Below are 14,621 nucleotides of genomic sequence, written 5' to 3'. Positions count from 1 at the left end.
ACTAGATCATACAGTTTTCCTGTAGGGACTGCAGACCCATTGACAGATAAAGGCCCCGCTAAAGGTTACAGGTCCTTCATAGTATTTGAGCCAGACAAGTATAGTATCAAGTCAGCTAAGATAGTGTTGATCTTGCCTCCATGGGAAACATAGGTAAGTGTTGCACAGAATGCATAGAGGGATTGAACAGGATGTTTTAATTTTTTTTTTCTTCATGTCAAACAATATTGTGCTGATTGTTGGCTCTTCAGCAGTAACAACCATACACCTTCAGTGACAGTGATAGTGGAGAGAGGGAGGGAAGCACAGCTCTCATACCCCTCCCTCAGGCGGAGGGATCATCAGCTATTTCAGGTAAAGTCTACAAAACGTCAAATGAGGGAGATCACCTGCACCAAACTATTTAGCCATAGAAGTTGGTAGTAGTAGCTGGGAATTTGTTTTTTCTTAAACTGTTAGTGTAACCAATCCAGGATTTTAATATTTAAGCACAAAAGGAAAGAAGAAATTGGGATAATAAACAGTAATTCTGCTTCCCACTTAACTGCTTGAGATCTGTGCCATTAGCATTTCTAAGAATAACCAAACTCAGTACATGTCCAACACAGGTTGGCTTGTATAAGCAAGCTCTGTATGCTTATCCAGGGAAATAGGAAAATGAAAAACCTGGCATGTCAACCAGTAAAATTGAATCTGAATTCAGGGTGTGATGGAGAGTTTTTTGGGAAATGCTGGAAGATAGAAGGCACTTTTAAGGACACAAAAGACAGCAGATGGAAAATTAGAAGTGAAAGCTGATGGTGTGGGGACTTCCTGTTTTGAAAAAATGAAAAGTTCTTCATCTTGCTAAAAAGATAAAAGTATATCCAGGCTACAATCAATCTAGAGCTAATAAGAATGTTAGATGTGTTTTTCATTGCAGGTGAATGCTTTGTATCAAAACTAAAATGTCAAAGCTGTTTTTAGTAACATCTGCAATTCTTCCATGCTCTCTGTGGCTCGCTCTGTCTTCTTCTCTTATTGAATTTGCCATATTAAGATTCCATTCAGCAAAGCAATTATATCTGTGCTTAAAACAGGTCTTATCTAGCAAAGCAATATAACATATTTATCAGGATAGATTTTCTTTTTTTACTTTCAAAATTTGGAGGTGGGGGAGAAGAGCACTCATAACCTCCCCAGAAAGTTCCTTGTCTAATGATATATACTGTGTGTACGCAGGCGGTGGGAAAGGGGGGTATCTAATTGAAATGTAACAGAAATCAGAGCAGTTCACAGCTGAAAAGAGAACTCTTTAACTACTTTAAAAATATAAGATTAAAAAAGTTATAATCAAAGGTTTTGAACATTGTGATTTCCAGTGCTTTTAAAAAGAAGAACACCTTGTTTACCTCAATTCCATACTATCAAGTTGCAAAGCTGTCAACAAATTGTTTTATAGCTACTGAATTTTATACATTTTAAATAGTTGCTTTATTATTTTGAAACTGAAATAGATGTAATCAGATGTCTTCTAGGGAGAAAAAAGTTAGATTATTTGAAGAAAAATATAAACTACTTGTAAAAATATAATCAGTGTGTTGTTTCTTTTCTTTAACCCAGTTGATGTGACAGTGCCATCTACTGAATTCCAGTAGGAGAGAAGCTAGAGACAGCTCTGTCAAAGGTTTGCACATGGCTCTTCCTCTCACTAATGCTATAGCATGTGAGCGTTTTAGCCCATAAGACCTCTCAGGAGCTTAGGCTGAGCACTCTGCAGTTACCTTTGTTATGACCACCTTAGCTATTAACTCTGGAAAAATTACTTCTCAAATGTTGCTGACTTCAATGCATGTCTGCTTTCTAGAAAATTTGTACTCCTGCACCTTTTACTGTTTCAAATGTATTTTTGATGCTCAGCAATTTCAACTAACAGGCCTATGGTAGGGAGACGAGAGTGACTGTATTCTGTTGTTTTTTGATTCTACCGAATACACTACAAAATTGAGGATAAGCTATGGCTGACTGATCAACACTGGTAAAGCTGTAGCTCCAATGTAGAGCGTATTTTCTGGGATTTCCACTGTTTGGCAGCCCAGGCTGCTGAGTATTTCAAAATCAGTAGATTACTGTCAAAACCCAGAGTGGAAGGGTGGAAGGGTTTGCATTCATAAAGAAGCGCATGGGCCTGGAGGTGCCCGGTGCACACAGGCGCTCTGTGGACTTGCACTAGTGTTCTTCTAACTGAGCCTGTCTGCTCTTGATTTCCATGGATTTGGAACAGACCCTTTATGAGGCTGTGACAGTACTGTGTTTGGTGGTTAAAATTTAAGAGATTCTGTTTCCATAGGCTGGTGTATTTTCAGACTCAGCTTTACTAAATGAAAAGTGGAAATGAGCCCTAAAACATGTATTTAGGGAAATAACTTTATATTTATTTCATATTCGTTACAGTAGGATTATATAATTTGAATGAGGCTGCCCATCTGATAGGTTAAAGGGTTTGTGGGATCATTCTTTAAACTAGTTGTGGATAAGCAAATTCTAAAAGATCACATATAAAAAATACATAATATGTATTTTGTTCTCAGTGAGTTTATACTGGGGAAAATTTGATTTTCACTGTTGTGTTGGAGGTAGATTTTAGAACAAAGTTCAGCTAAGGGTGCAAACCAATATGATGAGGTAATTCAGAGAAACATTTACATTTCAGGATTTTATCCAAACCAAACCTGAACTCCTAATTTTTTTTCAGTTCTATTGTAATTGTAACAGGGAAAAAAAAAAAAGAAAAAGAGACTGTGAACTTCCAAAACAAGAAAAAGAAAGAAATTAATTTTAACATTTTGTCCACTTAGATATTAGTTCCTCTTTCAGCATTTCTTGCAAATCTTGCAAATCCTGAAAGGGGGCATTGCCTATGCAAGATTAGTGTCAAAGGAAGTGAACAATAATCATGGCAGTACATGCTTATTGAATTTCTCGAACAAATGCACTAGTCCTGTCTCCTAGGACACTGCCTTCTTTGTAACCCAGTTAGATAATACGAAAATTTTGCAAATCACACTGGTGAATGGAACTGAATATATAAAGTTTCCATTTACAACTACAAAATGCTCAAATGCTATAGACATTGATTAGTTACCACTATTTCCTGGTATTTTACACCTTCATCTTACCATTGAAAAGTTACCACTATTTCCTGGTATTTTGCAGCTATAAAGTGCAGCTGGCTTTGGTAGGGAACGCTCTGAGGTGTGAAAACAACCAGCCATCTGAACGAATGATGTAGGTTCTGAAAATGATGAAGAACTTAGATAAAATCCACGAGAAATTACAAATTATGATAATCACTAAAATTACAAAATCGAATGTTTATACTGTCTGCTGATGCAAATAATGCTCCGATATCTAATGCTGTAATAATGCTGTGCTATATAGCACATAAACTCAGTTGTGCATGTATACACAGATGTATATGCTTCTCTATATATAGAGAATGCTGCTGAAATGCAAAGCTGCTTTCAGATGTTTCAGACAAATCTTTACAAACAGAACATTTTGGGTGCTTCAGCAGCATTCATTCAGTATAAAGTACCACCACATAAATACTTATTGCTTTGTTTTGTCTGATGCTTTTCTGTGTTCCACAATAAATTGGTTTTAACTAATCCATCTTCTGTTCTAATTTATGAAAAAGCAGCTATTATGGTGTAGAGCAAAAAATCAAGTGGCATCAACCCTACCGGATGATATAAAGCTGAGCTTCTTTACAAAACAGCAGAATCGTTGCCCAGTGACTGTGGTAATACCTAATACCCATCTGTTATTGTCCGTAAACAGCTATTTTTAGCGCTGTTACTCAGAATGTGAAAAGTTTGCTGCATTTAAAACTCTACAGTATGACTCCTTGCTGTGTTAAACATCAGAAATCACGTGTATGGAGGCAAGCTCTAAGTTTATAGTGTTGGTATGTGGGAGTCTCACTTTAAAGGAAAAAGGAAACTAAGATTGCTCAGAGTTATCTTGTGCAGAACTTTGGCAAGAACATCCTCTATTCATGGAATAGCCTTCATTAAAAAGTCCCAGGGTGTTTTTAGCATTCAAAACCAGTTAAAAGCAGAATCAACCATTAATTTCTACAGTTTTAGTTTAAAGTAATTCCAGATTTCAACAAGAAGCTTCAAGCTAATTACTTATCAAATAAGCCAGCTACAGCCAGAACATGAATTCTGTTACACTCTGTATCAGCTGCCCTGTATAATATTTGATGCAAAATAGGGTTAAGTCAGCGGAAAGACTCCACTTAGCTGCAGTGAGTTTTAGGCTGGGCCTCAGGAGTACAAGATGAAGGAAATGAAAAATATACGTTAGAAACAGTGCTATAAATGACAGCACTAATCAGCTTCTCCACCTTCGACTTGCTGTGCAGAGAATTAGAATTTGTATTTTTCTTCATAGTTTCTCCTTTTCCTAGTGTTTTCAGTCTGATATATAATTGAAATATATACCAGACTTCAGTAACTCCCTACGCTACTGGATATTAAGAATTATACATAAATTCCAGAAAGAAGATTATGGGTCACCTTAACAGTGAACTTTTGGGCTAGAGGGAGGATACTAATGCCCTTTTGCCTTGTGACCAGTTCTATTTAGTATTTTTGCTAAATATACATTTGCTACTTTGAGTGCAGAGATCTGCTGGTGATGCAAAAGTGGCATCAATAACGCAGACAGGATGCGAGTGAATCAAAGTATTAGAACGGGGGAGTAAAATGTAGTAACACCAAGCACAGGGACACCTACACCGAAAAGGCCAGAACTTCTGGCATAAGCTAGAAGCTCGTGAGGACCACTGACCGGAGGAGGGGGAACTCCACGCCTGCTGGTGGCAAAAAGCCCTTCTGCGCTACCGCATCAGCGTGCCCATGAAAAAAGCCAGTGGATCCTGTGACAGAGCAGGTCAAGTATTTCCTGTGCAGAGACGAAGGCCGTGGGGGGAGCTGCGCTCCGCTCCTGGGGGCTGCGCCGCGCCCCCTACGCCCCGGAAAGGTGAACTGAAAGCGGCGCAGGTGGCGAGAAGCGCTGGCGGCCGGCTGGGGCCGGGGCCGGACCGAGGGTGCCCCGGGAGAGCCGAGGAGCTGTCGAAACTCGAGGGCAGCGCTGGCACAACCGCGAGCGGGTGCGAGCTGGCGGGGACCCAAGTTTTAACACGGCTGGAGCCCGAGCGGGCTGGCGAGCTGCGAGCAGGGCGGCGGCGCGCCAGCTGCAAAATGGAGCGCGAGCAACCGCTAGAGGCGCCGCCCCGCGCCGCGCCCCACCGCCCTCTTAGCGGTTCAGGGCACCAACCGCCACAGGCCAGAAAAGTAACGGAAAGGCTTTGGGCGGCGGGCTGCGCATGCGCCGCCTCCCTCGCGGCGCCCCGCTGGCGCGGTGCACGCCGGGGCTTGTGGTTCGCGGTGGCGCGGCGCCCGGGGCCGGAGTCGGGCCGCGGGACTACAGCTCCCGGCAGCCCCCGCGCCGCAGCCCGTCCCGGGCGGCTCTGGTGTGTGCGGGCAGCAGCAGGGCTGCGCGGCGGGTGAGATGCGCGCGAGGCGGCTCTGGCCCTGGGGCAGCCGGCGTCTGGTGGGGCCGCAGGTGAGCGCGGCGAGGGCCGGGGCGGCGGGGGCCGGGGCCGCACGGCCGGCCCCGGCCCGGTCCGGCCGTTGGGGCCCGGAGCCGGCGCGCGGGGGGCGGGGGCAGCGCCGCGCCGCGCCGGGGAAGGGTGGGGGCGGACTCGGAAAGTTCCTGCCGCGGCGGGAGCGGCGACGGCGCCGCCGCCGCCAGACCCGGTCCGGCCCGGCCCGGCCCCGGCCTCCCCCTGCGGGACCGGCGCCGCCGCCGCCGCTCCGCCCCGGCGCGCGGGATGGGGGTGACGGGCCGAGGCCACATCATCTCCGCGGGCAGCCGTGCCAGCAGGGCGGGCCGCCCAGCGGGGATTTAAACCGGGACGGGCGGCTGCCAGCGCCGGCGGCGGGGGCTGCGTGACCCGCGGCGCCGGCGGCTCCCTCCGCCGTCCCGCCCGCCCCGCCTCGCCCGGCCCGACCCGGCTCGGCTCGGCTCGGCTCGGCCCGGCCCGGCCCGCCGTGGCGGCTGCTCCCCGCCCGCAGCCACGGCCCTGGCACCTGCGGGCGGCCCCGGTGAGGGGAGCGGCGGCGGGAGCCCGTCCGCTGCCTGGCGGGGGCCTTAGCGCCTCCCGATAAAATCCGGGAAAGCGACCAGCTTTGTGGATAAGAAAAAGGAGAGGAGTTGCCTGGAGCGGGACTGGAAGTCCGTATCGTGTCTAGCAGGGAGGGACGAGGGCGAGTCGAGTGCCAGATATTGGAGAGGCTGCCTGGTTTGGGAGCAGCCCCAAAAGGAAGGGGAGGGTCAGCACTTCCAAGACGAGAGTAGGCTGAAAAGTAGACGGTGAACTGTACGGCAGGAAGAGGATTGGTATGATTCCCTTGGAAGGTCGTTTGTCTTTGCAGTTTCTCTGAGGTGTCACCTTATTTCTTATCTCCAATCCCATCATTTTTGTATTAATTTCGGTATGCACTTCTCTTACATGTTAGCATTCATAGTCACAACGCATAAAATGATTTAGAAGTAAGCAGTTTCTGTCATTTTCTTTTCTTAGAAAGATCCACTCTTTCCTATGAAGTAGCAAAAGTAAAAATCATTAAAGGCTTATATGCAAATAAACTTGGTATGAAAAGGCTTCGTAAATGCAAACAAATCACGCTTTTGGTGAATGTAGTTAACATCTTTAATTAAGTGGATGTAGGTGAGTTTTTTCAGTGTCCTTTCAGTGTCTAAATTTAACTTGCTTAGTTTTACTGAGAAGACTTATTAACTCTGTCACATCTTAATTTTTATTTTCCAATATGTTGGTAAAGCCTTATTTGCTTTTTATTTAGATTCCCCCTAAAGTTTAGTGTTTGCTGTCTCTGATACCTGTGAGAAGTGAGGAGGAGAAAAACAGTGTGTAGAAAACATGAATATTACTGACCTCCATGCAAAGTCAAAGGAATTGTAAAGCTGCTTTATTGAGAAAGGTGCTTGAGTGTTCTTTTTGTTTATGGCACTTATCTCTGTCATGGTCAGTATATTCTTTGATGTAGAAGCTGTCTTTTCAGGTGTCTTTGCTGGCTGTCTAGCGATTCTTGAGTCTTTGCAACGAATACTAGATTTTCAGCATAATTATAGATAATTATAAAAGTAGATTCCAGTTTGTTTGTTCTTCTGGAGCACTTATTAGGAATTTTTATCAGAGAACTAAGAGCTAAGTTTTCCTTCCGGTATTGCTATTCTTTTAACTGTTTCTACGTTTACCTTCTGAAATTGCAGTGGAGGTGGGTTTTTGAGTTATTGTATGGTAAATATCAGGCTATGATCTATTAAACAGATTTACTAATTATCAGCCTTATTCCTAGTAAGGATAGCTTACATTGCCTGTGATAAACATTATTTGTTTATTTTTAATTCCATTTAGACTTAGTGATACTTTTCTGACACTTTCTGTACATAAGGGAAGGAAAAAATGCATGAGCTTATTGATTTTGGTATCCTGTATTGATCTGTGCTCCTTAAAAAAATGGTGTGCATAGTCTCATTGTATTCGAGTCACTTTTGCATTCACAGGCTTTTTTTCTGTGGAAGCAGTTATATGAGGAATGTAGAATAACATCACATAAGCTTGATTTACAGTTCTGGTGCTATCCAAAATGTTAATCAACTTTTTTTCACTTAGCTCCTTGGAAGTGAGAATAGAGAGTGCTCAGCATTAGATAACATCATTTATTTCTAAAGGATAAATGTTAGAAAATATTCAATATATTTAAAATATTGACCAAATAACTAAAAATCAATGCATTGCCAAAGTTTCATAGTGCAAATTTGCCTTGCTTTATTCCTTAATACAAGTATTTTAGTTGAGTCCAGGTAAAGCTGCTCAGCACCATTAGAACCCCAAAGTAGTTGGAGTAGATAGCGTATGCTTGAATGAGTGTTTGGTTTTGCTTCCAAATACTTGGAATATTGCTTTAGATAGCACAGCATCTTGTAACAAGTGTTATTGAGTCCGTGGTCATGAAGTGCAAAAAAATCCAGAATTCAGTCATGAAATGATTTATTTTAAAAGGTTGTGGCAGACTTGCTTCTTGAGCAGGCATGTGAGCATTAAATGATTCCCCCCACACACCCCAAAGGAACCAATGCTTTGCTGTAGACCATAAATATCTTCCTGCAGTTAGAGTTTATGCTGTAGTTAAGATGTTTTCCTGAGTGCCTGTTCTGTAGTGTTTTTTTGAGTTTTGGCATTATGATGTTGTCAAGACATCAATTTGTTTAATGCATTTCCTTTGCTACCTCCTACCTTCTCAACATATATCTAAAGAGCAGACATAGACTATACCATTTTTCTCTGTTAAGAATTGAAGTGCTTTGCTCTGCTAAATTAATATTAATTAAAAGATGTGGTAATGTGTTGGGAAGTGTTAGATGTGATTTGTTGTGTGTATTGTATAGTGGGAGAACAGTTAAGTATTATTATTAACAGTTAAGTTATTAACCATTAAAATGAGTGTAAAAAGTTACTAATTTACAACATATTTAAGTGCAAGAACTCAATGATCCTGCTGCTTCAAAATAGAAGGTTATGATGTTGCTATGCAACTTTACGCATTTCATGTGAAATAATAATTTTATCTTTTCCTCTACAGGCAGAGTACAACATTTCAAAATGCTGGAGATTTTCTGGGTGAACCTAGTGATTACAGTTAATGTGACTGGGTCTTCAAAAATTCTGCTCTTGCATTTCACAATATAAAATATTTTTCAAAAATGAAAAGTTGGAGATCAGTGGAGGTATCTGTTAACCATGTCCTGTGAATTCAGAGAAGAATTTCTGGAGGAAGAATAGATTCATCATATACCTGGACTCTTTATTTTTTTTTACTTTTTTTTATTCTAGAAGGATATCTACATGAAGATAAGCCTATGTATAAGATACTGTCTGTGGAGTTAGGTGAAGGAGGGTATTTCTAATGAGTTACCAACATTTGTTTCTATTTGAGATCTTTTTTTATATATATATAGAAATGAAGGACTAATATGAAAAAGCAGAGCTGATGTATTTTTCTGAGGCCTTTATGTAAGCCTCTACTGTCTGGATGTGGTGCTAAAGAAAAAGCAATCTGCTTTTGATCAGCTGATTGTAACTGTAGAAAGAGAACCTTTAATTTAAAGTAACTTCCAGCTGAAATTATTTTACTCTTTGGCTTGCACAAAATGAAAGGGAAAATTAACATGTTTTACTGGTCAGGGCCTTTTTGCTGAACTAAGAAAGGGAAAGTTAGATTTTTCTTTTTTTTTTTTTTTTTAATTTCAAACCAAGAACTGACAAAATATTTTTGTTAGAATTTGACTACTAGGGAGATCTCAGCATTCTAAAACAAGTCAGATGTCAGCAAACGACTCTTCTCCTCCATCCTTACAGAAGTTCTCCCCACCTGCATGTCATGCTGCTGCACCACAAACCCCAACTTTGTCTTCAAGTCCCCAATCGGGGCTCTCCAGTCGACTCTCCAATGGCAGTTTCAGTACACAGAGCCTCACCAACTCCAGGGGCTCTATGCATGGAGTCTCATTCCTTCTGCAAATTGGTCTCACTCGAGAGACTGTCACCATTGAAGCTCAGGACTTGTCCCTCTCTGCTGTTAAAGACCTCGTGTGCTCTATAGTTTACCAGAAGGTATGGTGTAACAGTAGCACATTTTTCTGATTGTAGTTATTTTGTAGTAAAGTGTGGTAGCAATACAACCTGTAACTGGAATGTGCCAAAAAGTTCGATACAAAGACAAGGCCTGTTAGAAGTTTCAAAGCTTGCATAGAGATTTTGCTGACTTCCAGAATGGAAGCTTTTAATTTTAAAGGAGTAAAACCTCCTGTTAGAATCTCTTGTGAAGCCTAATAAAAGAAAATACAGTAATAAACTTTCTGCAAGAATTAGTTTCCACAATATGGATTGTATGATTTGTTGTTTCTTTCTTCTCTCTCTCCTTTTTTTTTCCTTTCTATGATTGTCACCAATACTTGTTTTTTTCTGGTTTATACTCATTATTGCTGTAAAGGAATGTTCTTGGTACAGTGTAGCCAACTGTAATCAGAATAGCAGTTGTGGCTACAGAAATGCTTTACAAGCCTAAGGAGTTGCATGATACTGGCTTTTCTTTTCTTTTTATTTTTCTAGGTACTAATTGAAAAAAACCCACCAAATGGCTAACATTTTCGTAATATTGCTTTTCCGTGTAAGAAATACATGAGATGCTTTTTTTATGAGAGGAATGTTATCAGCATAATATCTGTAATATCTATTCAGAGATAGTTGACCAAGGGGAGAAAAAGTGCTGGCATACTTTTCAAATGTGACTTGGTTAAGCTGTTGCAAAGTTCTGACTGCATAAAAAGGAAGTAACATTTATCTTGCTGTGTTCATATGCATACTTCATAGGTTAGATGCTACTAACCAAACTGGAAGTTATTTAACATGATTTCACGTAAATAATTAAGAAGAAATTAATTGCTCTTTTCCATGGGGGGAGTTGAAGGTACATTATTTTGTAGGGAATTAAATTGCTTTCTCCTTATCTTTCATTTTTGGAATGGTATTTATGGTTGGTTAGTTTTATTAGATGATTCTTTTTCACTTAATGGCTTGAGAGAAAATCAAGGCAAACATATGAATTTTTGTCTACATATACTTTTGTGTATTTCTACCCCCATCTCATGTCTTGCATCTTTCTTTCATATTTTTGCAAATTAATCAGCAAGCAGACTGATTTCATAATGACTTTTTGGGCTATCAGAATGTGGTTCAACGTGTTAGTTCCTTTCTTAAGAGACAAGTTATGTGGGTCAATTTTTTTTTTTTTTTTGTACCACATTTTAGACTTTTTTGCAGCCCTTTAGGGGCTGCTTTTTCTTTCTGTATCAACTCTGTCTCTGCATATTTCCTGTCTTCTGTCTTGAAGAAAGATGAAACAAATGTAATCACATTTGTTTTTGTTTTTCCTCTCTGTTCTTGGCAGGCTAAGCTAAAGTTTAGCTTGAGTTCAGAAACTTGTTATATGCTTAGTCTAATCTACTGTAAAAATTATTAGGATTCAGGACCTCTGTTTTCTTCTTTACATCTGGCTTTAGTTCAGCTTATGGTCTTCTGCAGCTGATGCTACTGGTAGATGACTGCTCAGTGAGAGCATGTTTGCGGGCAGCAAGCTGATCAGGAAATGTGTGTGTGGGGAAAAAAATCTTGCGTGGTAGACTGATATTTCAATGCAAAAGTAGCAATACCTTCCTCAACCCTGTATCTGACAGTACATCCTTTCTGGATTTTGTTCTTAGCTCAGGTGACTGATGCAGGCATATGAAATATTCTTGTATTAATATAATCTTGATGTATTTATTTATGTACACTTGTAAACTGTGTTCTGCTTTGTACTGTTGTGCGTGTGGCTGCTTGTTTTTCCAGTTGAAAGCTTTGAAGGTATTGGGTATGCCTCTGGAATTCAGCAGTGTTACAGCTTCCCCTTCCTCTGGCATTCCACAGCTGGATCAAGCTGTCTTTTCTTGACCAGTTAACAGTTTTCAACTTTAATAATACCTTTTTTGTTCTTGTGATAATTGCGCAGTTAATAGTATGGAATTAATTTTGCACTTTTTCCTTAATGAAAAAGGAGAAATCATGTATTATTTTACATGGGGTTATTCATAACTTTTGTTCTTATTTTAATGGTATCTTAACTCTACTAAAATTGAATGGAAATTTAATTAATTAATAGTGCTTTTAAATCACGTTTCAATCTCATTGTATTTCTCTGCACAGCTGGACCAGAAAATGTTCAGAGAGATCTGTCCATCCTCAGTTATGTGGGAGCTTGAATTGCCTGCCTAACTACTTAAGACTACAATTATGGTATCAAAAAAGTATTGATTATGATTTCCAGTAGATCTGAGAAGGATGGATTTTAACCTTATTTTTTAATAACTGTAGCATCCTTAGAAGCTTTAGAAAAATGAGTTATATACCTTTCCCTTATTTTCCCTTTTTTCCAGGGAAAATTAGTTTACTGTGGGAAGAAGCTCCCTAAAAGTCTGTACTTGAGGGTGTTTCAGTTAGGAATAATGTCTTTACCTAATGCATTTTCATAGCACTTCTTATATGGTCACACTTGTATTGTTGATGGTCAGCTGTGCTTCCTGTTTCAGATGCTTCTCTGCCTCATTTGGTCAGGTTTTTGCAGAAGGGTATGTAAAAGTAGCATCAGCAGAACTGAAACTAAGAGGTAGTAGACATGCCTCTGCAAGAAGAGGGAGATGAGTAATACAAATATTTGACATGTCTATCAGCTCTGCTCAAAACAGCCTTAAACATCAGGAAAGGAACAAAATTGTGGTTTTTTAAGTTTAAAGTTAAATTCAGGGAATGGTGTTTTAGAGGTATTTTGTATTGAAATGGTTAATGAAAGTTCTCAGAAATTAAACTTGATAGTAATACTTAAAAAGAGTCTTAATTCTAATCTCAAATATATCTTGTCTTTTTTATTGCTTATCTAGACTACTGTGTATTAAAGTACTAGACATAAAATTCTCACAGTCTGAAGAGGAACTAAAGCATGAGCAGATTAAGATTTCTAGAATAGAGAGAGTGGATGTGTTTGGAAACAAACAAATGTATTTGCAGCATAAGTGGCAGGTGGGCAATGTGTGTCCTTCAGCTCTTACAGAGGCAAAGTCTTAATTGTGTTTCATATTCAAAAACTCTCTGCTTCATGTGCTCTTATGTCAGGAATGAAGTAGAATGCAGGGCTTAATAGTTTAAAGCTATAAGCTTAAGTATAATAGTTCCAGTGCTTGTAAACTGGGAGTAATGCAGGATAGCATGTTATAAATGCTTGATTTAGTCTAGATTATTTTTTAAAATTCTAGTTAAAGTATTATCTATAAATAAAAAAAGATTTATTGATTGTTTTAAGCTATTACTTTTATAGCATTAGCATCTGGAAGATTATTCATAGTGACCTTTTACTTAAACTTTTGCTGCATCTTTACTTTCATGATGCTGAAGTGTCCATTATCTACTTTTTGTCTGCAAACCTGTCCTTCATCCCTTTTCATTTTCAGTTGCATTTAGCTTCATCATTCTTTATGTGCTTTTCTTTAAATGGCTTTAAGTTTTGCTCTGAAGCAGGTCATTTGTCCATCTTTGGATCTTCATGTGAAACTTTTATTGTCCTTTCTAAGTGTTGCCTTCCATTTGACTTAACTGCTGAGATATTGCTTACCTATACAGCCTGTTTACTATTTTCCCAGACTGTTTTTTCTTTCTCCATTTTGCTGAAACCATCCTAATAGTCACAGTTTAGCAAAGTCAAAGAGGCATTTCTTAAGTCATATTGATTAATACACTTCTCAGAATGTTCCTCTATACTTTCCTAATACTATACTCTCATAAGTCTTAAACAAATCTTTAAAGAATAAAAAGAAAGAAAAACATCTTCCTCTTCTTTCTCTGCCTTCATTTATTCCTAGGGTTTCAGTCGTGTCTGCTGCACTTGTTTCTTGTCTATTTATTGTTTTCTTATCTAAGTTGATCCAGCCTTGTATCTTTTTGTTTTAGATCTCACCTTCCTTAGGTTCCAAAAATAATTTATTTTTTTCCTTTGACTACCTGTTTCAGGTCTGTTCACAAACAGTTTCCACCAAAAGGTTTGTAATTCTGATATCTCTGATCTTACTCTCCCATGTCTAGGATATTGGTTTTTCACTTTTTTCTTTGTTGTATTCTCAAAAATTGCTTGCTCGCTTATATGTAGTGTTGAAACTTAATACCTGTTATTTTTCATCTTTATTCTTGTAACTTTTGTGTGTTTGATGCTAGCAAAAGCAGAGACATTTTTGTCATTTTTCTCAATTTCAGAGTGGTCACTGCTCTTTTAATTGCACTGGTAATTCTGTCTCTCAACTGGAAATCTGTGATTATATACAACCTCAAGTCTATTTAAATTATTATCTCTCTCTGCTTCTCAGTTCTTTCTTTCTTGTATTTGGCTATACTTTCCATGCTGGGTCTTTTTGATCGTTTTTCTTTTTATAGGCAAAGCCTTCCTGTCCTCGTTTGCTTACCTTAAATCTCCTCTCCCAGCAATCCTTTATGTTTTCTTATTAATTAATTTCCTCCATAGTTTCCTGAAATGTTATGCTATTTTGACTTGCCTTCAGGCCTTAATCTGTTAATAACCACTTTAACAAATACTTAACATATACTTACGTATTTGTTGAGAACACAATCGCTGGAAATTTAGTCCTCTTCAAGATGAATTAAACTTTATGTACCACACATGCTTGTGAGTGTTTCTACAGTTTCTGTAGTTTTATGCTTTGTAGTCCTGGTGCATTATATTCCCTGGTCAGTAATGATAGTGATCTGAGCTGAATGTGATCCCATCAGTGCATTTGTATTTGTTTTGATAGCCTTGGCTATCGTATTAATGAGACCAGGTGGGATTTCATTTTTGATAGCTGGACGTGACTGAAGTCCTTGGAATACTGGAAAGTTAACCAGC

The 14,621-nt window shown here is 39.7% G+C and overlaps 1 protein-coding gene across 2 annotated transcripts in view; it reads left to right on the top strand.

The window, feature by feature from the left end:
* The first annotated feature begins 5,534 nt into the window (after positions 1 to 5,534).
* The window catches only part of PRKD3 (protein kinase D3), a 49,617-nt gene continuing 40,530 nt past the window's right edge, over positions 5,535 to 14,621 (top strand). For both annotated transcript variants that reach the window (XM_062572093.1, XM_062572092.1), the window contains exons 1-2: positions 5,535 to 5,616; positions 8,721 to 9,751. In XM_062572093.1, coding sequence (XP_062428077.1) covers positions 9,461 to 9,751 — 291 coding nt within the window. In that variant the 5' untranslated portion in view covers positions 5,535 to 5,616; positions 8,721 to 9,460. The remainder of the gene's footprint in view (positions 5,617 to 8,720; positions 9,752 to 14,621) is intronic.

The sequence above is a fragment of the Rhea pennata genome, chromosome 3 (assembly GCF_028389875.1).
Source record: "Rhea pennata isolate bPtePen1 chromosome 3, bPtePen1.pri, whole genome shotgun sequence".
NCBI classification, from domain to species: domain Eukaryota; kingdom Metazoa; phylum Chordata; class Aves; order Rheiformes; family Rheidae; genus Rhea; species Rhea pennata.
The sequence above is the reverse complement of the archived record's forward strand: the minus strand, read 5'-3'. Positions and strand labels throughout refer to the sequence as shown.